Genomic DNA, 26,923 nt, shown 5'->3' on the forward strand with positions numbered 1-26,923 from the left:
CAACTTTTAGTTACATAAGACTTCTTAGGAGGCAGAGATGAAATTTGAAAAGAATCCATGCATGATTAAGCAAAACATTGTCACATTTTAGATCCAAAATATTTCAAGATTAATTGTGGAACTAACCAATACTATGTTCCATTTGTAAAATTAGGATAACCCACTCTACGAAGTTGAAAAATATCTCTTAAGTTGACCCATTTTGAAATATAACAGGTTTGTTATATCTACAAAATAATTCAATGATCTAATTCATCATTTTCCAACACATATCACATTAGTATTGCAAAAACATAAGCTACATGTGAATCACTCTGTAAGATCAATTCTATATGCAATCCATTAAGTCGGTCTAATCTTAAGAATTTTTTTGGGAAATGACTCTTTAATTACTCTATTATAATAAAGATGATTATTTAAGGGGAATAAAATTCACACTTTTTTTTATTTATAATGTACACTCTATGTTTTCTTTTTTAGTATCTTAACATCACATGTTTTACAATTCACACTACAAAAATATAAAATCGAGATATTAAAAAATAAAATATGGAGTATGGATCATAAAATAACGAGTGCGAATTTCCCTCATCTTATATAATTAGGTTTGCATAACGTGAGCAAACAATTACAGGTTGGTTCTCTGTTAGTTCAAGTTTGTCACTATAAACCTAAAAACAAACAAGCATCTTAAATGTGGGTTTTTGGCTTGCACTTTTGAAGAAATGTCAATGATCAAAATGCAAAAACAATTCCACTTGCTACACTTTTTGCTGGCCTTTTCTATAACATTTAGTTCCCATGCAGACTATCATGGGTCCCTTCTTCATCAATTTCCTCTCATCAATCTTCTTCTCCAAAAGTTTGCAATACATTTGAGTATGAAATAATCCATAAAAAATCATGTAGCCTTTTAAGAGTCTTGTTCTTTTCAATTTGGGGACCCAACACCATTCGCTGTTTTTCTAAGGCCATGTGGAATTTTAGTACCAATCTAACCTGCTGTCTCCTTCTTGTTGGTTACATTTTTTATCAAATTCAAAAGATATGTGAAGGTGCAGTACTTGAAACTAATTGAACCCCAACTTTGCAATATGCTCCTACATCATTCTCAGATTCAAAGTAGTTTAATGCAGTGACATATAGTAAGTAACACCCATTATCATCAGAAGTTCCATATTTCATATGCAATTCAAAAACAACAAAAAGAAAAGAGAAGTTCCGCATATACATATGCTTGTCTTTGTGCAGGAGCAGAAAGATGCTAATGTGTGAAAGAGCATCTTGAACTGTGCAATATGCTACTGCTATATTCTGTCACATACACCAATAATGTTCATATCATAATTTGATACATAAAAACATGAGAGTCCCACCAACATTAAGATCAAGCAAAGTCGTTTGTTGTGCCAAATATGACAGATTTTCGGCATGTGAAGGGCTCATGAATTTCCCTATGTGGGGGCGATGCATCAAAAGGTTTTGATTCATATTTCAGTTCCATATATAAATTTGCTGTTTGTACCTTTCATCTTTAGAAATTAGAAACAATTGTTTATGGATTTTATCCAATAGTTTGAGGGAGATAAATAAGTGGGAAGTCGATCAGCCAACTCGATCTCCTAAGTACAAATGACATCCGTATAGTTATCATCTTACAAATCATTTGACATATCAATGGAAAAGCCGCAAGATTAGCTCGTAATTTAACATAATATTAGAGATGGTCTAATTAAAAATGAATGATGTAAGTTTATAAAATAAAATGAATTTTCAAGAATTCAAGTTTTGTGGGCAAAATATATATTATGTTTTTGCCTATTCACTTATATATATTTTTCGGTTTGAAAGTATGTTTCTAACTAGCTTGTAGCTAGCATTGCAATCGGCAAAGCGAATCATGTCCCCTATCATTATAACATAGTCCACTACTGTATTTGATGCATCATGTTACACATTTTTAGAAAGTCTCTCTAACAATATACGAATGATATGTCAAAATTTTAAACACAAATTCAAAATCTCAAATGGCAAAGGTTAGCTCGAACATTTGAAAGAGTACTGCCATTTCCCCTAAACGACTCTAAAAGCCCTCAATGATTGTCCCTTCTCATCCCAAAACCTCATTCGATTCAAAACTATTCACCATATATGCATAGCGGCATATAGTTGGTTTTTTTCTCCCATTTCTAAAATCATATGGTACTTGTGGAAGAGATGAATGAACAATTAAGAAGCTATAAATCCGGCACCGTGGGCCATTGAACAATCCGGGTTTTAAGTTTTAACCTCAAAGAGAGATTATTATTGGTGACTCGAAAGGCTAGGCTCAAGAACGATACACGTTTCCAGAATCTCTGTCATGCAATACCACCAAGCTTAAGATGATGAATGCTTCAGAATTGATCAAGTTGGTACGTTGGTCGAGACCCCACTGCGATCGATCCGTACAAGAATTGCTGTGCTTGCTACTGCTACCTTGTTTTCAGTTGGGGTCACAAGTTGTGTCATTTCAAGTTCAATCATGTCATTTTGGATTTGTGTCGACGAATACGACCTAGCTAGCTAGCTAAGCTGCTGGTACACACCGTTAACTAAATCGATCCCTAATTTTCTCGATCTGTTATGGTAATCCTGCTGGTTTGTTAAGGTGTGTAAGACTTGTATTTAGATCTACTACTATGATCGAATTACTCGTTAATGACTAGCTTGATGCTCTAAACTAATCCGGTTCCATGCGGATTAATTCGAATACGAGTTGGCTTGATCATACCCTAAAGGTAAGGTAAACCTAAGTATTCAAGTTTGATCAACTCAGGCCTAATATAACCCAACTTGTTGACTCAATTAAATTCCCTTGAGGTTGTGGTTTTGATTGTACAAATATGAAAGGGGCGACTTTGGATTCTCTGGACCACGGCATCTTAAGAAACAGTATTGCTTATCATAGCAATTTTGGATTGTCCGAATTATATTTAGGAAGGATGATATGCAATATTATTTCTTATAGTATTAAATCTCTCGTGTATTTAAATGTTCCGTAATGAAGTGAGATTTAAATGCATGATTGAATTTTTTTATTTTTGAAAAATTAATTCATTTGTTAAAGTACTATTAAATTACTCATGAATAACTCGATGCACGAAACTAATTGGCTCATTCTGAAATTCAAATACGAGTTACATTGGGCTTTTTGAAGCCTAATATTTAGGTTTGGTCAAGTCTAACCCACCTTGCTAAACTCAATTCATTGCGCTGAGCTTTTAAGTACGAAGAAAGAATAATAGACAGAAAGAGAGTTATTATAAATCAATAACGTGTGCGTGTACTTACAAGATAATGTATTAAAACGATTTTGGCAAAATGAAATAAGACTTAATAGTGAAGATATCTAATCCTTCGTATAGTTTGTCCTTTTGGTTTGTGGAAAAAAAAAATTACTATTAGCAACGTGATAAGTGCTCTCTCTCGAGAGAGAGGAAATTCACTCTCTTTACAGCTCGAAATGTCATCTTTTCATTCTCTCTTTCACACCAGAAATTTCTGAGCATTTTACAGTCGACAATTCTCGTACACCCAGAGCAATATTCCCGCAGATGGCTCATGAGAGTTGACCGTTACAGTCCCTCCGCAGGGGCATTCCCGACTTTTCCCGCACAAAACCACAATATAGCTTGCACCAGCCCTCGCCGTGAGTGAAACAGCAATACCGCACGTGCCAGACTCCTCGGTTGTTTTGATATTATTACTGAACAGTAACAAAACTTACCGCCTACGCACCATTACTGCGTAGCATAAATACCCCAACCACTCTCAATCTCAAAGTGATCGAGTAGAGAAAAAGCCACAGAACCAAACTAGCTTGAAACCTCTCTCTCTCTCTCTCTCTCTTTCTCTTTCTCTCTTTTACAAACCCTAATTTTGAGGTCCAGACCTGAAAAAGCCTGAGCTCGCATTCAAAGCTGTACGGAGAGAGCTAGACCTCCTTTAATGGCGTTCCTCCAATGCAAGCTGGCCATCAATCTTCACAGTCTTTCCACTGTTGCCTACAACTCCTGACCTAACAATCACAAAACCCTCTGTCAGCCTTCATTGAATTCAATCCACACCAAAAAAAAAAAAAAATTGAATCTTCTTTCTTCTTATCATCCCATTCGCTCGAGCTCAAAGTCGGTGTTTCTCTGATTCTAGCCTCAACAAAACGGCGACCTCCTTTCTCTCCCGGAGCGAAGAGCTTCTAAGATGTTAGAGCTTGGTCCGATTAGTACTACTCTCGCGCGTGATTCAGACAGTTCAATGAGTAGTGACACCTGTAGCAGTTTTAGCCGCCTCTCCTTCGACGCAACCGCCACCTTAACCGCCGCAACCGACTTCTTCGGCACCGAGAATCTCGCCCTCAAGCCGCACCGCTCCTCCGACTTCGCCTACTCCGTCATTCGCTCCAAGAAATCCGCCCTCACTTACCGCGACTTCCGCCTCCACCGCCGCATCGGCTCCGGCGACATCGGCACCGTCTATCTCTGCAGCCTCCGCAGTCCCGACTCCGACTCATCATCATCATCATCCTCATCCTCCTCAACCTCATGCGCCTACGCCATGAAAGTCGTCGACAAGGATGCCTTGGCCCTCAAGAAGAAGGAGCCCAGAGCCGAGATGGAGCGCAAGATCCTCAAAATGCTTGACCACCCTTTCCTCCCGACTCTCTACGCCGAGTTCGAGGCCTCGCATTTCTCCTGCATCGTCATGGAGTACTGCTCCGGCGGCGACTTGCACTCCCTCCGCCATAAACAGCCTAACCGCCGCTTCTCTCTCAGCTCCGCAAGGTAAATTCATGGCCGATGCTCATCAATACTACATTGTATGATCCAGCAATATCATAAATTATTAAACCCCCCCCCCCCCCCCCCCCCCCCCCCGGATTGGATTGATTTTAAAAATAATTTTGAAAAAACAAAAATATTATTTCAACCCCATGTGTATTTTTGTATCGTTGCGCTTTTGATCATGAGATGTTCTTATCTTGTCTGCTTCGGCTCTCTGCAACGTCTTCTTCAGTCAAGATTTCTTAGCAAAAGAACAAAAAAAATTTGGGTTTTAACTCGCTGAGTCGCGACTGACTCGGGTATCTAACTCGGATATATTTTCATTTTCCATTTGCAGGTTCTACGCTGCTGAGGTCCTGGTGGCTTTGGAGTACCTCCACATGTTGGGAATCATCTACAGAGACCTGAAGCCGGAGAACGTGCTCGTCAGATCCGACGGTCACATCATGCTCTCCGACTTTGACCTCTCTCTCTGCTCCGACGCAATTCCCGCCGTTGAATCACCCGACTCCTCTCTGGTTCTAGAGTCCATCTCAACTCCATCGTACGCCCGCCCCCACCCGAGCACTCTCACTCCCTTCTCCTGCCTCTCAAACCGGCTGTTCCGGTCCAGAAAGGTTCAGACTTTGACGCCGAACCGCCTCTTCGTGGCTGAGCCGGTCGCCGCCCGGTCATGCTCGTTCGTCGGGACCCACGAGTACGTCGCGCCGGAGGTTGCTTCCGGTATGTCCCACGGCAACGCGGTTGACTGGTGGGCGTTTGGGATCTTCCTCTACGAGATGATCTACGGGCGGACGCCGTTTGCGGCTCCATCGAACGAGACTACACTGCGAAGCATCGTGAAAAGTCCCTTAACCTTCCCGACGTCCACGCCCTGCAGCGCGCTTGAGGGCCACGCGCGGGACCTGATATCCGGGTTTCTGAACAAGGACCCGGAGCGGCGGCTCGGGTCGAAGCGCGGCGCTGCTGACGTCAAGAAGCATCCTTTCTTCAAGGGGATCAACTTGGCGTTGATACGGTCGCTGCGGCCGCCGATGGTCCCGGGTCTGAGAAAGCAGAACACGACGCCGTATTACCACGCCAAGTCTGATGATCAGAACAAAAATAACGGACAGTCTGGGGCGTTCGATTACTTTTGAGAACTGACGGCGGGATGCGCGCCACGTGTTGAGACAGTCCTGCCAGATTTTGTCACTGGCGGGTGACTGGTGACAGTTGTGTATATTCTCGGAGCTGTCTCCTTTTTTTTTTTTTTTCTTAGCTAATATTTAGGTAAATATATCAGAGAAAATGAGAAAAAAAAAATGGTACGAGTATCCAAAACCAACAACAATGAACAACATGGGATTAAACTTGGTAATTTGACTCTTTTTACTGTTCTGGCCCCAATAACATTTTTACCTTGTATGGATGGTTTAGGAAAAGGTTAAAATGACATTATATGAGAATCATATGCATCATGCATTGATCTTTGTTCTATACTTCTATGTGAATTATATAACTCTGTAGTCAATCTTTTATGCCTCTTTCAGTTTTGTAAACGTGCAATATTATTGACCGACACATTACTAATACCAATAAGTAATGACTATACGTGACTCTAGTCTACATATTACATGGTAAAATAAATTTCTTTGTTTTGTAAAGAACGTATAACTCTTAAGTAAATAACTAAAAAGAGAACAAAGTGAACTTTTTGTGCAGTTTTGCATATGGCGAGGTTTGTACTAGTCGTATGGATCGTCACCCACTTAACTTTTTTGGTAAAAGAGAACCAAAAAGAAACTAAAAAGAAGAAATGACAAGATACCCTAATCAACCTAGCTAGTAGGATGTGGATTCTATGTTTATGTATCGAGAGATAGTAAGTTTTGGATGAGGCGGTACAATCATGTCCCAACTTACTAATTAAAATTGGCATAAATGAAACACTAACACAAAAATTCGCAATATTTTCACATTCGTACTCTTACATCACATACGTAACGGTATTTGTTTGTGTCATTTTGCAATTGGAAATTTAACTGAAAATCCTCTCCAAATTTTGTTATTACATCAAATATTAAACAAGTAACATGCGATCAACTATTAGAAGACAATACTAGAGCCGTCTCTGACTATAATCTTGTGCATGCATGTGATAATGTTGTGTTTCTTCTAATGTGTCGTATATATTTTCATAGTTGGCAAGGTATCGAGACATTGATAACCTATCATACATGTAATTTAACTGTTATGAATAACTTCCTATTTATATGAAAACGAAAGTACGCAATGCATGTTATAACCCTCTGATCGGTATATTAGCTTCATATAGATCGACTCTATATATATAAGTGTGAACTATCTCGGCCGCTGTATAGAATTCGCCAACCAGCGTATAAAATTAAAAACACTACTGGCCTACTGCGAACAGTACGTTATTGGTTTGCTACCATCAAACTCCTTATAAAACTGAATAGTACGGATAAATTACTCAGATAATAGTCATATTACATGGACTTAGTCACTTAGAGAAGGCCATTAACAATAAACACATGGGGGTAGCCCAAATGACCACCTGCCAACCAGGCACCCTACGACCTCCCTTTAAAGAACTGTCCCCTCCCTTCTGCAAAAACCCTACAGAATATACCTACAGATTCCTCATTACCCCAACAAGCCTTCCACGTGTCTCCTCTAGCTGCTGGCCACGTTCCCATTCCTATCATGCTGCAATTCCATGGCTTCTGCATAATCAAATCACCTTCATGATCTATCAAGAGTCACACGCGTGGTCGGTGCAAAAAAGAAGAGACACACATATGATTTAGCTTGGATGAAATGATAGTGCCGTTGTGATGATCAAGATGAGAAACTAGAAAAGACAAGGGTTGACTGATTAAACAAGAGAGGGAAAAAAATGGGTGGCAATGGTTAAGGATAGGTGGTGTAGCTTATGTTCATAGTTGGTAGAAGAAGGTAGATTAAGATGGTTTTGTATGTTAGGTCATATACCCTAAAAAGGGTTATGAAGATTGGGGGAAGCAAACGTATAATTATATTACAAATTTTTCTGGGTAAGGGAGATTTTGGGGATGACCTTCATTAGGGTAGGAACAGTTTTTTTTCAAAGGGCACAATTAACTAGGATAATCATCTAAGGGCTAATAAACATATTCTCGAGTCCTTAACTTTGTTTGATTATTAAAAAGGTTGGTAGTAGGGCAATGTCAACATATTGCTTATCTAGAATTTGATAAATAAATAAAAAAAAGTTACACAAATAGTTTCTGATGAGTTGTGTTAGCCAATGTAATATATGTTGAGGAATGTTAGCAACTTCTCCATTTCTATATTCTCCATTCAATTAATTTTAGTTTCTCAATATTTTTTTTCTTTTGTGAATCCTTTTTATTTGCAATTTATATCACTCTTGTGGGCTTACGTACACGTACATATATATTTAAGAACATACTTCAAATTTTTTTCCCAAAAAAAAAAGAGAGAGAAAATTTATATAATCATTTAATCTAACATGTGTTCTAATGAAAAGAAAAAAAAAAGGTTTGCAGCTGCCATGTTAGTGAGCTTTGCCATTTTTTTGTTTTTTTTGGGTTTTATATAAAAAAAGATGTCAAAAAAGACTCGGTATTATGGAACATGACCAAATAAATGAAAGAAAAATTTTGGTTGAAAAACTTAAGAAATATAAAAAATGAAAAAAAAAACGTTAGAAAAAATTAGAACAACAAAAGAGTCAAGAGTTTTTTTTTTTTTTTCATATTAATAGAGAACATTTAATAAAGTCAAACATAAATAAAGGTAAAACATGGAATGAAATTAGTTGTTTTTTCAAGATAGTTAATACATAAATTGTAATTATGAATGAATCCACATGACACGAGATAAGTGGGGAATGTAGAAAAAGAAAGGTTGGAGGGGAATATTGCTAGCATTCCTCATATATATTTTCAAAAAAGTAAGTGACTAAAATATTACTCGGTAAAAATTAAGTGCTCATTTACGTAATTTTATCAAAACAACAAAAAAAAAGTTGGGTTTGAGAGGTGTTTTGTACTACTTGAGAGGTAGAGTAGAGAATGCAAGTTAGGGTGTAATGGTAATGGTTGCAGCAATACAAAATTGCCAGCTACCTATTTAATGGTTTGGGCCATCTTCACCTAACATGCAACTTAATTATTATGAACATTTTAGGAAAACATTCATGACCATCTTTTTGAATTTGATGGTGATGGCTTCAATTTCATCACCAATATTCTTTTCATATGAACTAAAGGGGATTACCAACAATAATGAAACTAATTAAGAGGGAAGCTTATCAATGCGTCAACGGTCAACACCTCTTGATAATGTTAGTGCATTATTTATAGTTACACAAAATACACGTAACAACAAAACAAACACAAGATGAAGGCTTTTTCATTTTCTATATTTTTGACCTCTTTGAAGTTCAACCTCCGCTAGCTTGATTTGGAAATGTACTCCTCAAGTTTGAGATCAGCTCGACTCAATTGGAAAACGAGTTTAAAATCAACTTGGTTGGCAAAATCAGAGTCGGTGAGCGAGAGATGATAAATAACAACGAAAGTACTACGCCAGGCCGACACCAACACTAAAGGAGAGCTCTGGGGAGGGGAGGATCCCAGGATTCCTCCATGGTCCAAATACTTCTAAGCATGCCTATTCCGGTTGATGTATAGTTCTATACCATATCTTCTACGTTTACTTCAGATAAAATTCATTACGACTGGGGTTTGGATTTTCACCAAAAGACTTCATGACATTCATAATCATTCATTAGCAGATTTTCTTCTAAGAGAGTCTTACGTACGGCAGACGCAATGAACACGTGGTATGGGCTGACCAATCAGACCCTTAGCAGATTTCCTTTTAAGAGAAAGTCTTGCGTACGAGCTGACCAATTAGACCCTTAGCAAGAGGGTATTTTGGGTATTTCACTTTAAAAAAAACAAGGACAGTTTCGGAATGAAAGAAATTTTTAATGAGTTCTGATTGAGCAGCCACACAACCACGTGATGCGGCTGCCGTATGTAAGAATGCCTGTGCGGCTACCGTATGTAAGAATTTTTCTCCTTCTAATCCTGCATTACCGTTAAAGTCTTTTTTTTTTTTTTTTGAAAGAATTACCGTTAAAGTCTTAAGATAATGCAAATGTAATACGTCGGCATTGAAAGACTGAAAACCCAGAGAAATAGTGAAGCAAGAGCTGCAAAACCAAGCACAACCAAAATCGTCAACGACAGCATGAGCACGTAACCTCATTTCATTGGCGTACAGTAATATGGAAGTGTCGTGTCAGATCATTTCCCCTAAAGAATTCCGGTCAAGTCAATAAGGGAGTGATAGGAGTATGCGTAAGAATCGCGTAATCTCCAGAATCTGAGGGCCCCGCCGATCCAGGTGGCTCCGGCTCTGCCCGAGACGGCGTCGCACGGCTTTTCTTGGGTTGAAAAATGGTAAAGCTTCTCAGAGAAAGGCTCCACGTGAGCCACCGTAACTTGTGCCTACCTTTTGCCCTAGCTTCTTAGGCTTCCCAGATCAGGGCTTACAGTACTCTTACGTGGTCTGGTCATTCGGAGTTGTATTAACTATGGTAAAAAATATTAGTTTTATTGCTTCGAAGATTTAACAGTATGATAGGCCTGTTTGGCTAGAGTGATTACACGGGCTATATGCTATGATCTGTTCTATCAAAGATTAATGGTGAAGCGTAATGAATAAGGCAACTGTGCTATTAGGGCTAGTTCCTGATCTCATTGTCTGCCTATGTAATAGACTGTGATCCTTTCGAGTGAAACTTCTCTTGGGAAAATGGAGTGGGAGTTTTTTCGGTTGCTTTAAAGAATTGAATCAGAGTTGAGACTTAGGTTGGTTTTGGTTTTGGACTTGTAGGGAGGGGATTCAAAGTTCCAACCAAGTTCTTGGTTTGGTTGGATATCATTGATTGAGGGCCTTGAGGTTATGTCTTTGTAAAAGCTCAATTGGGCCGATCAGACAGCCTTATTTCCTCAATCATTACGTAATGGACCAGATCAAACATCATTTTAAATTATTAGTTCGAGAGAACAAATAATAATGATGTCGAGTTGTGATCGGTTGATTATTTAAAATAAGTGAATAACCGACATTGTAGATATTACATGTTCAAATCTCATCGGTATAATGGGAGGTGGGTGGATGGAGTAATTGTCGTTTCTACTTCAAAAAATAAATTGGAATGGGAATGAGTGATGACAATGGCAAAGTCGAAATTAATCCCTAGTTCGGTTGTGAAAAGTTTATCATTAAGAACAAAAGCAATTATCCTCAGCGCCTTAGCAATTTTAGACCAAGGTCTGAGTCCTAGTTGTTGACTTGGATTAGGGTTTTCAGGTCGCGACGGAGGTCATAACGTCTAAGCGCAAGTTCGGGGTCCAGATACTGTGTCAAGTGTATGAAGTGTAACGATGGAATCATATTGCACTGGGAGGTGCATATCTAAGGAGTTGTGTGCCCTCACCAAAGGCTCTACCTTCGTTGCCGTGCATCTTTCCCATTCTCATTCCTTTACGGCTTTACCATATCTCCATCTCCCCAACCAAAGACAACCCACACTTGGTGAGTAAAGTTTAGTATTTCCATAATTCTTGATAGCATTTGTATATAATAATCTCAAAGAAGATCATCAAAGCAAGATTTTATCTAAAAACAAGCAAGCTCCTAACTTGTTCACTACAAACTAAAATATAAGCGTCAGTCTTCTAGTATACTTACACAAACTGGAATAGAGGTTTTTATTCTTCACACTCGGGAAATTTGAAGTCAGATCAAATAATGAACAGTAGAAGACTACTCTCTACAGACATGTTGAATGCTTTATATTGTAATGACAAACATATATAACATCCACAACTCACTTAATTTCCAACATATAGTTTATTAGCATCGTCAAAAAAAAAAAAAACATATAGTTCATTAGAGTACGCTTGAAATTCAACGCTGAATAGGTAGGTGAATATTTTGCATAGAAAAAATATGAGGTAGGTGATGAGTATGATGATACACCTATATCCGGAAAGATAAACATCTGTTACTCAAATATTTTTTTTGGAAGAAAAATGTGGGATCATGACAAACTAAACATTAAAATACTAATTGGATAAACATGCCGGAAATCTGAAATAGCTAAATTGATTAGTAAGTAAAACCTAAATCACTGAGGTCAACCTCAATCCGATAATGATGTAGACAACAATGGAACTTTTGTCTTGATCAATACATGTCATCCTGGTTCTCCAACATTATTTCTGAAGTTTCGAAGTCACTTGATTAACTCAGTCCTGCATGTGTTTATCCATGACAATAATCCACCTTACAAAGCCACCTGCTTTCACTTGATATATTGAGTTTGAGTGAATTCAATTTGCACGACTTCAAAAGAGGGAATGAGCACGTAACCACCTGTAGAGATTTAGATGAGATGTTATCACATTTCGAAATGTCAAGGTCTTCCAGCAAGGGAAGTTTCGAAGCCACTTCGCTGAATCCCTCGTCTGTTAAGCTAGTGCAATTCACGAATCGGAGGCGTTTGATTCCGCTTGAGCTGCCAAACAGTTTTAGAGGTATGCATGTTAGCCCTCAAACAACGGAGACATTTGACCCGGACACACATAATTTTGGGTGCTAGGATTTGCTTGGATCAATCTGTATAATTTTCTTTCACTCGATCATATACCCTTGTAATAATACACTGCTAAAAATTAAAATCCAAGTAAATCCCAGCACACAAAATTCGAGTTTTATGTCTGAAACTATGAACCCTAGCTATCACCAAATAAGTAAAGAAAAAAAAAACACACAACAAAAATTTCAATACCTCTCAGCCATGTACTTGAGGAGTTGATCGGTGCCGATGTACTCAATACTGATATCCACAAGATTACCAGAGCTAAGATCAATGACGTGTCGGCAGATCTTGTCCAAATAGCTCATGTCGATGTAATGTTCATCGTGGATGTAGATGGATTGCCAAACCAGAGAGTTGTCCTTGCAGATTCTTCGCCACGTCATGCATACCCTCTGAGCCGTCCTGAGGATCTCGAGCGTTCCCAGCCGTGACAGTATCGACGCCGTGATGTCGTCTGGGAGTTCCGTCCAGTTTCGGTGTCGGCCACCGTGGGCGGTTCTTCTGGATGATTTGCGCATTCAGAATTTTGGGTTGTTTGGCTCGGCTGTACTAGACGAAAAGTTTGAAATTAGGGTGTGCCTATCAAAAGTTCAAAACTTTCGGGAAGAAGAAATTATCGATTTATCGGTATATATCGTTTTAAAAACAAGATGAAGGAGGAGTTAGTTTCTCTAAACCCTTGGATGCCTAATAAGAAAAGAATAACTATTAGAGTCATTAGAGCGCTCTTTGTTAGTTGGTATCTCATTGAATGAAACTCTTGATAATATTTCAAGATGTTCTCTAAATGCTTATTGTAACCAGGAGTTCAGGCTCAATATCCCCCATGTATTCGACTAATGAAATCAAGGGTTGATGGCAGCCGCACCAGCCCTTTATTAAAAATAAAAAAGAATAAATATTTATAATCCTAATTGCTCAATGGATGCGGCTATTGCCACCCTACTATTTTCTCAATTCATCCTACAAATTTTGAGTTACTGAAAGATTATATTATCCAAGTGCAAAACTAATAAGTGCACTAATTTTCTAAAATTCAAATATGTAAGGATAACTATATACATAACTAATTATATATATATATAAAAACTCTCTCTGAGAGGATGGGTGTCTTGCTAGGGTTTGTTGACAGCAGCACCGGAATTTTGACCGATAGAGTTGATTTCTCTCTGTCTGGTTATAATATGGAAGCTGAAGGGGTGGGGTTCTCTCTCCGTCGGTTTCTTCTTGCTTTCAAGGGCGGAAGTTGGGCTCTGGGCCTTGTTTTTGGGTGGATCGACGTCAGTCATAGGCCGGCGGCGGAGTGCCGGAGGAGAGGGGTCGGATGCTTGGTTCATGCCACGTAGGATGCCACATCCTTTAGTATTAGTTTTTTATATAATTTTTTGGTGTATGTAGCACTACTCTATTACAAATAATGTTTCTGAATATGCAAAGAGATCATAGATGGGAACCTAATCTAATAACACATTTACCGGACCAAACTTGAAGTACGTAGAATGATTATCGATCATCACCTCCTAATTATGCTAATGTTTAACTCCATGAGCATGAAAAATGCAGACTAATATTTCATCACAGGAGATATAATCAAGTAAACAGGCAATCTCAGATTTGAACCTAACTTCATGTAGTAAGTTCATCTCCCATAATAAAAAAGAAATAATGCATTGCCTGATAAACAAACAGCAACAAGCAAAGCCTGAGGGAGGGCATTGTGAATAGCTTCCAACTCTATCCCAAGACAAAAATCCCTACATATCAAAAACAAATTGATATGATGGGTCAATGTCATGGACAGAATCATGTGGAAGCCGCAACTTTTTAACTTGTTCTACACATCTTCTTCCGAGCTTTCCCCCTAATTTAAGATTGAAACACTGGCGCAGATCAAGTGACTGAAGCTGAGAACAACCATCAAGAATGGCGCACAAGCCTTTATTGGTCAGCTGATTCCTAAAGAGCATGAGGTGGTGTAACCCAGGCATCGTTCCTGCTATAGCAAGTGCACAGTCATTACGCTCAAGCTTGTAACGCACATTTCTATATTGGTCTTCTTCGAACCAACGTTTGTTAAATCTGAATGATTTCAAAAGAGGGCATGAGCACCCAATTAATGCAAGAGTTACATGTGAAATATCCTCGATCAATGAAATGTCCAGGTCCTCCAGCACTGGAAATTTTGAAGCTACTTCACGGAGGCCCTTGTCTGTTATTCTATGAGAACCAACTAAACGGAGGCGTTTAAGTCCACTTGAACTGTTTGAAAATTAAAAAATGAATATGTTAGCCATAACATAGAGAAATACACTCAACTAAGGGAGAAGCTTCAAAGATTTTATAGAAATTTCAGGACATGCTTATTCTACCATTAATATACCTATCCCATAAACTTTATGACAATAATATAAACTGTAGCATTCATTACTTTAACATGCTAAATCTCAACTTTGTAATACAGTTCTGCAATTTTATTTTTGGCCAAATACAGCTAGCAAGTTTAATTGGTCTTTTACAGTTAGAAGTCATACAAATAAACTGAACCCCTAACAACTAACTTTCGCAGTTAATCATATTTCATTATAAACAGTTGGTGATATATATGGAAGGGTAAACTTTGTGGTTTGTTTAATTTTGAAAGCAAACTTTTAAAAGCAATCAAGTGAAGTAAACAGAAGCTTGAATGATTTGTTTGATAGATGATTCTGAGATGTATTGGACATGGAGCGTTTAGAGGCGATTGTTAAGGCCTCAAAATACTATAACAGCAGAGTAATGACTATCAACAGGAGGAGAGTATCGAACAAAACCAATTCAGAAAGAGTTCAACTCTACCAATCCAAAGCCTCAGAGACTCGTGCATTTCCTTCCCCAATCCCAACTATGTAAAATAAAATTATTAAGTCAATTTTTGGAAGTCCTTTATGGAGAAGATATACTGTATTTATTACTGATCGAGGTTGATCAGTTAGAGGTTTGCTACTCAACTACTAATTGCTAAGAGCCAAAATCCTAGATGTGTTGAATCCACACTGGTTGGATATATTTAGAGTTTAAGACTTAATTTGGGATTATTGCAAACAGTCTCTTTCACTCTCAAAGACACCACCTTATTAATAATAATCCACTCATAAAAGACACCATTTAATGGAGATCGTTTAAGATACCTACAACAACTGTACGTCAAGAAAAATGAAATCATGTTGAAATGTGTAGTACTAACAAATGATCTCAATAGGTGATGATGAAATACCTCTCAGCGATATAATATTTAAGGAGCTCATTAGTGCCAATGTTCTCAACATTGATGTCAACCAGATTACCACAGCTACGCTCAATGGCATGTTCACACGACTCATGGAAGAAGAAGGCCTTGTAGTCGTCAAAATCAAAACTATTGCGCATGTCAATGGTGCGCCACATCAGAGGGTCCTTGCATATTTTGAACCACTTGGAGCAGACCTTCTGAGCGGAAGTGAGGATGTCAATCCCTCCAAGCCTTGACAGTATTGATGCTGTAACTTTGTCTGGGAGTTCTGTCCATTTAAAACAATAAGCTTCAGATCTAGCTACAAATTCTTTGCCCTCAGTGGAATCATGGGGAAGCCACAATTTCTTAATTCGTTCAGCACATGTACTTCTCCAATCTCCCTCCATATTGAGAATGAAACAATGGCGCAGGTCAAGTGAGACAAGATCAGGACAACAATCAAGAATGCTTGTCAAGCCATCATCTGTCAACTTATTCCCAAAAAGCTGGAGGTGTCGTAAACCATGCATGGTTCCTGCTATAGCAAGTGCCTCATGATCTGCATCATAATCCACATTCCAATGAAAGGGTACTTGATTTCTTTTTCGGTAAGCATCAAGAATACGTGAATAATAATCACTGAAATGAAACTCGTATGGCCCGCGACCGTCTTGTGAAAACTGACTCCACTCTTTGTTGAACTTGAATGATTTCAAAAAGGGGCAAGAGCGGCCAAGCACTTCTACAGCTTCATGCGAGATATTATCGCATAGAGAAATGTCAAGTTCCTCCAACAATGGAAGTTTTAAAGCCACTTTACTCAATCCCGCATCTGATATGTCATCACAACACAACAGTCGGAGACGTCTGATTCCACTCGAGCTATAAAAGGTAGGGTAAATTCCTCCTATGGTACCTGAGGTATTGCTACTTGGACAGTTTGATACCCGATGTATTAAAGGGGACAGTTTGGTACCTGAAGTTAGACTCTGTTTGACACTTTGGTACTTCTGTTAATTTTTCTGTTAAATGTAAGGATAAAATTGACATTTAGAATATATGTATAAAAACATAATAAAAAAAAGGGCAAATTACTGGTCACACCCTCATCTTTTTGGGATTCGACAGTTCAGTCCCTCGTATCGTAATTTTAACAAGTAACTCCTCAGACATTCAAATTTCACACAATTTGGTCCAAAATGACAATTTTACCCCTCACTTCCTTTTTTTTTTTTTTTTTTTAATTCTTCCCTCTGTCTCTGTTTTTTTTTTGTTTTTTGTTTTTTTTTTTTTTTCTGCTTCTCTCTCACTATGTCTCTCCTCTCTCTCTCGGCAACTCGCCTGAGCCTCATTTGTCGTCCCTCTCTCTTCTCCAATTCCACTTCGCCCCTCTCGCTCTCCCCCTCCAAAGTAGACCATGGATGAATGACCATGGAGGCGAGGATTTCGGGGCACATACCGACTAGGCGGCGGAACTCGGGGGTGGAGAAGCCCACTGAGGTGAGGAAATGGACGGTGGATTTGAGGTCGGGGAGGGAGGCGGAGACGGTTGGAGGGAGCTATGCCTATGGGTGCCCAAATCAGATCTTGGCCTCACCGGCCTCTGACTCGTGGGTTGCTGCCGGATGTCATGGAGGCTACGGGGCACATACCGACTAGGCGGCGAAAATCGGTGGAGAAGCCCACTAAGGTGAGGAAATGGACGGTGGATTTGAGGTTGGGGAGGGAGGCGGAGACGGTGGGAGGGCACTATGGCCTATGGGTGCCCAAATCAGATCTTGGTCTCGCCGGCCTCTACTCGTGGGTTGCTGTCGGATGTCATGGAGGCTGCGTTGAACTCGTCGAAGGTCGGTGAGGTGAGTCCGTGGTGGTGGAGGTGAGTCACGGTGGTGACCGAAAGTGGGTGTCGGAGGAGAGAGAGAAACACAGATCTAGTTTCTCTCTCCTCCTCTAGATTTCATGTTTCTCTTCTGGTCCGGGTTTCGGAATCGTCGGAATCATATGCACGTATGACGACGAAGACGAGGAGGACGGCGATGCCGAGGCCTTGTGGTAGAAGTGAGAGTTGCTCCGGGCATTCGGAGAGGAGGATTCTCGTTCGGGGAGCGCAGCGAGGATTCAGAAGCTTTCCAGCTGGGAGAAGCCCTTGTGGTGGCGGCGGCGAGGGGTTGAGGATGCGATGGAGGGAGGGGTGGAGTGGTTGTTGTTGTTGTGGTGGTGGTGATTGGATTCGGCGGTGATGTTAGAGAGAGACAGAGTGAGAGAGAAGCAGAAAAATAACCAAAAAAAAAAAAGGAAGTGAGGGGTAAAATTGTCATTTTGGACCAAATTGTGTGAAATTTGAATGTCTGAGGAGTTACTTGTTAAAATTACGATACGAGGGACTGAACTGTCGAATCCCAAAAAGATGAGGGTGTGACCAGTAATTTGCCCTAAAAAAAACATGAGTTTGTGGGTTGATTGCCGTTCTTCATAATTTTATAGGTATGAATTAATGTTTATGAGTTATGTTGAAGGTGAAATATTCGAATTTTATGTTAAAAAAATATAATAATCAGATTTTTTTTTTGTACTATTATTCTCTATGAATCCACTGATTTTTCCTCCAAAACTTGGATTTTTCCTCCTCTTCATAAACACAATGCGATGATATTATTTGGTATTATTTTAGGTCTTCATACCTATAAAATTATGAAGAAAATCAACTCACAAACTCATGTTTTTTTATTATGTTTTTATACATATATTCTAAATGTCAATTTTATCCTTACATTTAACAGAAAAATTAACAGAAGTACCAAAGTGTCAAACGAAGTCTAACTTCAAGTACCAAACTGTCCCCTTTAATACATCAGGTATCAAACTGTCCAAGTAGCAATACCTCAGGTACCATAGGAGGAATTTACCCTAAAAGGTATTAGATGCATGTGTTAAATGGTCACGCATATAAAAATCCACTCAAAGTAATTCTACAGGAAAATAATAATTAATTGGAAGAAACATATTGTACATGACTACATGTATAAACTTGTCTATTTTACACAATATCAGAGAGGACAGATGCTAGAAAGTCAAGGATATCAGTAAATTCATCAACTTAATTGTATGTTACTGTAATTCTATTTTCACAAAAGAAGAATAAAAGAAAAAAAAAAAACTATGAGGTCACTATAAAGTTCTCCCATACACACTTATAAATGGCATGAGATGTCAAATAGAATGTCCTGCAACTTTATAGGGAGGGATTCTGCACTGACATCATCAGATACAAACCTTGAATTCCTCATTTTCACAGGCTCAGAGCAACTCCAACAGCTTCCCCATATTTTAGTTTTTCTCTATTTTAGGGAAAAATGAGCCTCTTTTGCTCCAACAGATTCCCTATAACTTTCTCTATTTTAGGGAAAGTAAGGAGAGAGAAAACAAAATTCCCTAAATTTACAGCAATCTCTAAAATTTTAAGGAAGAATTTGGAGATTTTAGAGATCGCTGTAAACTAGGGAATCTGTTGGAGTTGAAGAAGAAAAATTGCTTAAAGCTTTGACTTTTGCTTCCCTATAATACAAAAATTATAGAGAAGCTGTTGGAGTTGCTCTCACAAGCAAAAACTTCAATCACCCACTTAAATCACCAAATGCATTTAACAAAAACAGATACATATCAGCAACAACAACTATGAAAACCCCCTTCCAGCTATTTGGAACCCCGAAACAAAAAATCCAATCAAACTCACCAAGAAATTCTAAACAGATCAAAACATCCAACACAAACAAGTTCATACCTATCAGTGATATACTCAAGCAGCTCATCGGTGCCGAAGTACTCAATGTTAATATCGACCAGATTACCAGAGCTCCGATTAACGGCGTGGCGGCACATCTCCTCCAAGTCGTAGTCTATGTCTTCGAGATCGCCATCGTTGCGCATGTCAATCTTGCGCCAGATGAGAGGGTCCTTGCAGAGTTGCAGACTTTGCGCCATTTCATGCACACTTTCTGAGAGCTCTCCAGGATCTCGATCGCTCCCAACCGTGAGAGTATCGACGCGGTAGCATTATCAGGAAGCTCCGTCCAGTTTCGGGAGATCCTCTTTCGTCCAGGGGTGGTTCCATGAGAAGATACGCTCATGGCGGGATTTAGGGTTTCAGTGTTCGGGGAGAGCAAAAGGTATTTCTTGGGAAATGAGAGAGCAAGTGAGCGGGTGCTCGCTTTTAAATTGGGGGTCTGAGCGATTTTGGGCCCGATAATGCCTAATTTGGGCAATATATTTTTAATTTTTTTGGGCTATCGGCCCATAGATATTTGGGCGGCAATTTTTCTCCCCAAGTGTATTTTTGAACATAAAGGGATCAAAAAGGGAGTTGAATGTTGAAACTAGCACCCCTCGACGCCCTCGTAATACAAACCACTCTCGGTCCTTGCATATGTTCGTTGAAAAGATGGGTACCAATTTCAATCGCCTAAAAGAAATCAAATAAAACAATTGTCTAAAAGATATCACAAGCAACATAAATTACTGAAAGAAAACTAATGGGGCGCGCGAATTCAATTTAGATGGTTTTAAAAGATTGTATTTAGTTTTTATAATTCTAATGAATTTTGCAGAATTTATGGATTCTATTACTTTCATACTGACTTTAACTTAGTTTTTTTTTTTTAAAAAATAACTTTAACTTAGTTTAATGAATTCAATAATCATAATTTGACTGAATTTTAAATAATTTCTTTACTTTTTTTAATGATTTTATTAAAGTACGGCTATTGCCACCCTACTAAATATGTTATTTACCTTACGTATACCTCATTTATTAAACCAAGACTAAAGTATACTCTAATACAAAATTACCATTGGAGATAATACTTAATTTTCATTTTATCCTACAAAACACTTGCAACTATATCAAGCCTTCATTCTCAATCTCATCTAGGGCTGGGCGCGGGTCGGTCTGGTCCCGAATTTGTATGAACCCAAGACCGAACCAGACTAATCGGTCTCGGTTCGGGCTTCAGTATTTTTCATACCAAAACCGACTGCAACCCGAACCGTTTATAATCGGTCCGGGCTCTCGGGCTTTCGGTCCTTTAACACAAATTACACCAAATTTCTAGCCACTGCCTTATGGGAAATGACCTTTTCCTGTTTTCCAACATCTTCTTGTGACAATGCAATACAATCAGTCAACCACAATGAGATACATAACATAACAAAACTCATAATGAGATTATTAGTTTATTACACAGCACATGAATACCAGAATTTGAGAAGGTAAACTCACGAAGTTCTAGCAACTGAACTCATTCCATAACCCAAGTTCCAAACTCAGAAATTGAGAAAGCAAATTATTACAACTCTACAAGTTTGAACTGAAAACAAAAAAATAGAACAAACTGAAATTGTCCAATATAATTAAATCAATTGATGGGCAGGAAGAATTGAGAAGCAATAGGCACAAAGGATTGGTACATAACAACAACTTTACTATCTCCACCAGCAGCAACAAACACTCAAACAAGTAATGCAGCAAACACATTCACATTGCTCCAAGCCTCCAACAGCCTGCAAAATTGAAAATTGTAACACATGACATTGTAACATAACATTACACACTTCACAAGCACATTCACATTGTCTTGACAAGTAATGCAGCAAGCACATTCACATTGCTCCAAGCCTACAACACATCTCAATTATGAATTCCCTTAACACATTGCAGTTCTACAACATTACACACTTCAGAATTAAAACGTAACACATTGTCATGGAATCGATTGTCTTTTGAATCTCTTCAGAACACATTGTCTTTAACAAAGTTCACAATTAAAAAGTAACACATACAAGTTGAAAACATTGCAGTTCCAGAGCAAAATGCATTACTAGAATGCTAGTTCACACATTGCAGTAATGCAGTTCAACAACAACAAAAATTAACAAAAATAAACACAGTAAGTAACCTGCAATCCTGCATCAAGCATTCAAGATGAAGTATTTGAAGCCCCTGCTGCATGACAATCGATTGTTATCTTTGCAGCCTTTGAGAGCTTTCCTGCACGAGCCTTTTCACTTGAGGCAGTATCCTCAAGTTGATGTTCTACATCAAAAGTACTCACAATTAGTTCACTTTAATAGTTTAATGCAGGAAAAAAAAAAACAAAAACTACACAAGCAATGTACTGAAAGTTTGAAACAATCGAGCACCTTTTTCTATTCTTTCATAGAATTCGAACTCTTCGGTAGTTGGAAAGTACTCGATCTCGGATATGCTGGTAGAATTGATCCAATTTTGCATGCATATGAGGGCTTCCACAGTTCTTGGAGTCATTGAACTTCTATAAGGATCAATTACCCTACCTTCAGTACTAAAGGCACTTTCGGAAGCCACTGTACTAACTTGGACAGCAAGCACATCTTTGGCCACAAGTTGCAGATTTGGGTACTTCACTCCATTAAGCCTCCACCACATCAAAATGTCGATCCCAATCCTCTTCTTCAGGTGGATCTTCAATTGGATCAAGACAATATCTGTCCACTTCATGTTGCACAACCACCTCTTCTGATTCCCTTAACTCTGTTTTCCATTTCTTCAACATGTCAGCTCTTTTACCACTCAAGGTCCTTGTACTAGAGCTGCTGCTTCCAGTCCTTCCACCAGTAATGCAACTCTCTGAACTGGTTCTACCTTTCTGAAGTCCATTTGAAGATGCATACAGGTCAGTAAGCTGCACAACTAACTCCTTAAGTTCCTCCGATGCCTTCTTTACTTGAGAACCATCATATCCAAGCATATCCCGACAAGTAATGCCAAAATTCCTAAGCTTATACCTAGGATCCAACACGAGAGCTACCAAAAGAAGCTGGTTCATGTCCTCCAACTTGGCAAAAAACTTTGTAAACTTGGATTTCATCTTCACAGCTATCTGTTGAAGGGTTCGATGTGCTTCATGCTCAAAATCTTCTTCATCTCTATCAAACAGGTCCTCTATCTCAGCTTGAATGCTTACAATGTCATGGAATGCTCGATGTGAGGTAGGCTTGTTTGATGCACTAACCCTCAAGGTTACCTCATAGAAAACCTTCAAGAACTGCACAAATATTGCAGCTTTCTCCCATTCATGTTCATTTGGTGGTCCAATCCTCTTTCTGGTCTTCGGATCAACCACTACAAAACCATCCTCAAGCTCCGCTTCATTGTCTTCTGGTTCAGGTTCATCAAAATAGCTATCGTACTTGTTGTCCTCTTCGTCAACCATCCTATAAAAGGCTTTCTTCAACTCTAGGGCAGTCTCCAACATAATAAATGTCGAATTCCACTGAGTTGGGACATCTAAGACACATATTTTCTTAGATTCCAGCTTCTACTTCTCAACACAGTTCTTGAACACCTCAAGCCTCGATGAACTGCTCCTAACTTACTTAACTGCATTCCTAATAGAACCCACTGACCTATCTAACATTTTGAGTCCTGATCTCACAATGAGATTGAGGATGTGAGCCAAACACCTCACATGCAGAAACTTCCTTCCTAAAACCGGCTTCTTCGACCAATCTACCATTTTCTTCCTAACATAATCAATTGCATGCTTATTAGCCGCGGCATTATCGACACTAATTGTCAAAACCCTCTCGATACCCCATTGAATCAAGCATAATTCGATAAGCTTCCCTATGCTATTGCCCGAATGATTACTAATTACACAAAAGTTGAGAATTCTTTTGTGCATCTTCCATCCATAATCTATAAAATGTGCAGTTAGCACCATATAGTTTATGTTTGCACTGATGTCCATGTATCAGTGGTTAAACACACACTATGATTATGTAATTCCTTCCTCAGCTCCACTCTTTTTGCATCATACATCTTCAAAAACAGTTTCACTATTGTTCTCCTAGATGGAATATCCCACTTTGGGACAGCCACTGAACAAAAATGCCTAAAACCCTTTCTTTCAATTGCGCTGAATGGCAATTCATCCATCACAATCATCTCAACAGCAGCTACCCTACACCGATCCTGCGACCATAGTTTAACAACTAAACTAGATTCACCACTAACACTTACACTCCCATCACCACCCAATAGTGTCTGCCTTTCTCTATGTCAGCCCTACCCGGATACTTCTTACAGACATCTTGAATGTGTCTCCTAAGAGAACTAGTCCCATTTTCATATGGATCATAAGCCAAATAAGTTGAACAATACTTACATTGGGCATGAGTGACAGTTCGAACTTGCTGCATCTTCCCATCAACTGTTTCGAACACTCACTACTACACAGAACACTTTTAATGACGTTTGAAAAACGTCATAAAATGGTTTTCATGACGTTTTTCAAACGTCATGCAGAACGTCGTCTCTACTGGTGCCGTCTTATGTGGCATGAATCGATGACAGTTAGAAAACGTCATAGAAAAGTATGTCCATGACGGTTAGAAAACGTCATAAAAAGTATTTCCATGACGGTTAGAAAACGTCATAGAAAGTATTTCCATGACGGATAGAAAACGTCGTAGAAAGTATTTCCATGACGGTTAGAAAACGTCATAGAAAGTATTTCAATGACGGTTAGAAAACGTCATAGAAAGTATTTCAATGACGGTTAGAAAACGTCATAAAAGGAATTCCATGACGGTTAGAAAACGTCATAGAAAGTTTTTCATGACAGTTAGAAAACGTCATATGACATATTTCCATGACGATTAGAAAATGTCATAGAAAATTTGCTAAAACGTCATTAGAAATCATCATGGTAAACATTTTTATGGCATTTGCAAAACGTCATAGAAAGAAGGCAAGAAGCAGTGAAGCGAATGACCCTATGAACTCCCCTCAATGATCTCTGAACACCTCTCTCCTATGTTCAATTTTATCCCAAACTAATACAGGAAAAAATTAAATGCATGCGCAAAAGTTACATTAGTAAATCACCATATAAGCAAAGAGCCTTGAGCTTTGGCCCGACACTTGATTTGAAACCAGTGAGGCAAACATCACAGTTACCACTTCTTCCATTCATTTTCCTACACTGCTAAACTACAGATTCTTCACATTCAATAGAAAGCGAATCATCGTCATCATCGCAAACTTAAGAAAGCATCAAAAATCTGATCTTTATAATATGTTTCAACAAAACATATATACAGACTCCCCTTGAACTACATCCAGCAAAACAGAAGCCAACAATATGATCACAAATCCAACTACCCATTAGATTGCCATTAACAAATTACAGAGAGAAAATACTCCAATTCCAGATCTAGGAACTCCAAAACCAGAGAATTGAAACACAAAATCTACATCTAAAAGATTAAACATTTCCCAAATTGCCATTAGATCTCTCTCAAGCCCTCTTGCGGATCAGAAGCTCAGTGCTCTTCTGGTACTTCTTGATCTCCCTGAGAAGAAGAGAAGGGGTTGATGGGTTTTTGGATGAGATTGAGATTTGAGAATCGGAGAAGGTTGATCTTCTGGTACTTCTTGATCTCCCTGAGAAGAAGAGAAGGGGTTGATGGGTTTTTGGATGAGATTGAGATTTGAGAATCGGAGAAGGTTGAAATGGTGATGGTGGGAAGGGATGAGATTTGCGGGGTTTATAGTGGAGAGTGGGAGAGGTAAAACTTTAGGGAGGTTTAGAATGGTGTGGAGAGGGAGTTTGGGCCGTTGATGAGGACTCTAATGGACAGCTGATGTTGTAAGAGAAGGTGGTGGAGATCGCGATCCGCGTGCTATTGCTCTGACCAATGGGATTAATTTCTCGGCTTGATAATAATTTGACCGAACGGAATACCTACTCCATATGAGAGAATAAAAGATCTACATTTCACTTAAAACTAGAAAACCTACTCCTTGTCTAGATTCGTCTTCAGGGAATTTCTGCCCTCACTTGGATTCCACTCCTCACTCGGTTTTCCTTCGAAGGGAAAACCCAAATTCGCTTTGAGGAGATTTTTCCTCACCTATATTCGTTTTAAGGAGATCTCTCCTTACACGGATTTGCATTTAGAGAATTACTTCTCACACAACATCACCTTGAAGGTATTTCACCTCACCTGGATTCTCCTTGAGGGGATTTCTCCTCACATAGATTTCCCTTGAGGAGATCTCTCTTCACATAGATTTACATCTAGAGAATTACTGAGTTTTTTTATATTTTTAATTAGATTTTACATTTTTTTAATTTTTTTGGTCTATTCTCATTTATAATGAGTCATGAAAACATTTATAATGACGTTTTCAAAACGCCATGGCCTATTCTCATTCATGACACTTACCAAACGTCATGAAAACATTTTTCATGACGTTTTCAGAATGCCATGGTCTATTCTCATTCATGACACTTACCAAACGTCATGAAAACATTTTTCATGACATTTGAAAAACGTCATAAGAGTGATGACAGTTTAAAAACGTCATTAAATAGTAAGACTTACAATGACATTTCGAAAACGTCATAAACTTGAGACGAAATTTTGATCCATGACGTTTCCTTTAGAAAACGTCATAGAAAGGGTATTTAATGACGTTTTTGAGCAAATGTCATCTAAATATTGTCATTAAATGTCATATTTGTAGTAGTGACTGGCTTCTCAATCTTCTCAAAATGCAGCCAAACCTCGGATCGAAACTTTCCAGCCTTGTGACCCTTTTTCCTCTTCCCATTCCCTTTTGGGTCAACAGGTGGTATACCTGTTGAACTCGCCGGATTGGATTGGCTTGCTTCCGCTGTTGAAGTTGCCGGAACTATAGCATTTCCGACGCCCCCTCGAAGCCATGCTTGTTGCTGATTTGACTGTTGTCTCACCTGAGGTCATGCTTGGCAGCGAACTTGCCGGATCGGAGGTCAGTGGATTGAGGATTTGAGGGAAAGAAGAAATCGAGGTCAGTGGATGGAATAAGGAAGAAAACAGAGAATGCGAATCAGAGAGACAGAGAATTGGGGTCAGTGGCTTCTTTTGGTCGAAGAAATCGGGGTCAGTGGATGGAAGAAAGAAAATCAAGAAATTAGAAATCAGAGAATGATAGTGGATAGAACTCATGGAAGGAAGAAATCGGGGTCAGTGGTTTCTTTTGGTGGACTAATTGATTGAGGTGGAATTTGGGGAAGAAGATTGGGAACTAGGGTTCTGATCGAACAAATGAGGCAAAATGAGGCTGAGGTCGTGCTT

General features: G+C 38.9%; 2 protein-coding genes and 1 pseudogene across 2 annotated transcripts; 1 reads left to right on the forward strand and 2 right to left on the reverse strand.

Moving 5' to 3' along the window:
* The first annotated feature begins 3,808 nt into the window (after positions 1 to 3,808).
* Positions 3,809 to 6,302, forward strand: LOC133729182 (protein kinase PINOID). The gene is made up of 2 exons (XM_062156667.1): positions 3,809 to 4,823; positions 5,161 to 6,302. The coding sequence occupies exons 1-2, from the start codon at positions 4,243 to 4,245 to the stop codon at positions 5,960 to 5,962; spliced, it is 1,383 nt and encodes a 460-aa protein (XP_062012651.1). The 5' UTR covers positions 3,809 to 4,242; the 3' UTR covers positions 5,963 to 6,302.
* A 5,874-nt stretch (positions 6,303 to 12,176) lies between these two features.
* Positions 12,177 to 12,896, reverse strand: LOC133731246 (F-box protein SKIP19-like). Its single transcript, XM_062158665.1, has 2 exons — positions 12,703 to 12,896; positions 12,177 to 12,429 (listed from the first exon to the last, which is right to left on the reverse strand). Exons 1-2 carry the CDS (start codon positions 12,894 to 12,896, stop codon positions 12,177 to 12,179), a joined length of 447 nt encoding a protein of 148 aa, XP_062014649.1.
* A 1,371-nt stretch (positions 12,897 to 14,267) lies between these two features.
* Positions 14,268 to 19,890, reverse strand: LOC133731247 (putative F-box/LRR-repeat protein 23; annotated as a pseudogene).
* Between the last annotated feature and the right edge of the window lie 7,033 nt (positions 19,891 to 26,923).

This window comes from Rosa rugosa, chromosome 2 (genome assembly GCF_958449725.1).
Source record: "Rosa rugosa chromosome 2, drRosRugo1.1, whole genome shotgun sequence".
In the NCBI taxonomy this organism is placed as follows: Eukaryota; Viridiplantae; Streptophyta; class Magnoliopsida; order Rosales; family Rosaceae; genus Rosa; species Rosa rugosa.

What these genes read in the sequence shown, in the direction of transcription:
- LOC133729182 (XM_062156667.1), top strand. Translation starts at nt 4,243, where the DNA reads ATGTTAGAGCTTGGTCCGATTAGTACTACTCTCGCGCGTGATTCAGAC. An exon ending in TTCTCTCTCAGCTCCGCAAG is followed by an intron (nt 4,824 to 5,160) that starts GTAAATTCATGG and finishes TTCCATTTGCAG; the next exon opens with GTTCTACGCTGCTGAGGTCC.
- LOC133731246 (XM_062158665.1), bottom strand. Translation starts at nt 12,896, where the DNA reads ATGACGTGGCGAAGAATCTGCAAGGACAACTCTCTGGTTTGGCAATCC. An exon ending in CTCAAGTACATGGCTGAGAG is followed by an intron (nt 12,430 to 12,702) that starts GTATTGAAATTT and finishes ACTGTTTGGCAG; the next exon opens with CTCAAGCGGAATCAAACGCC.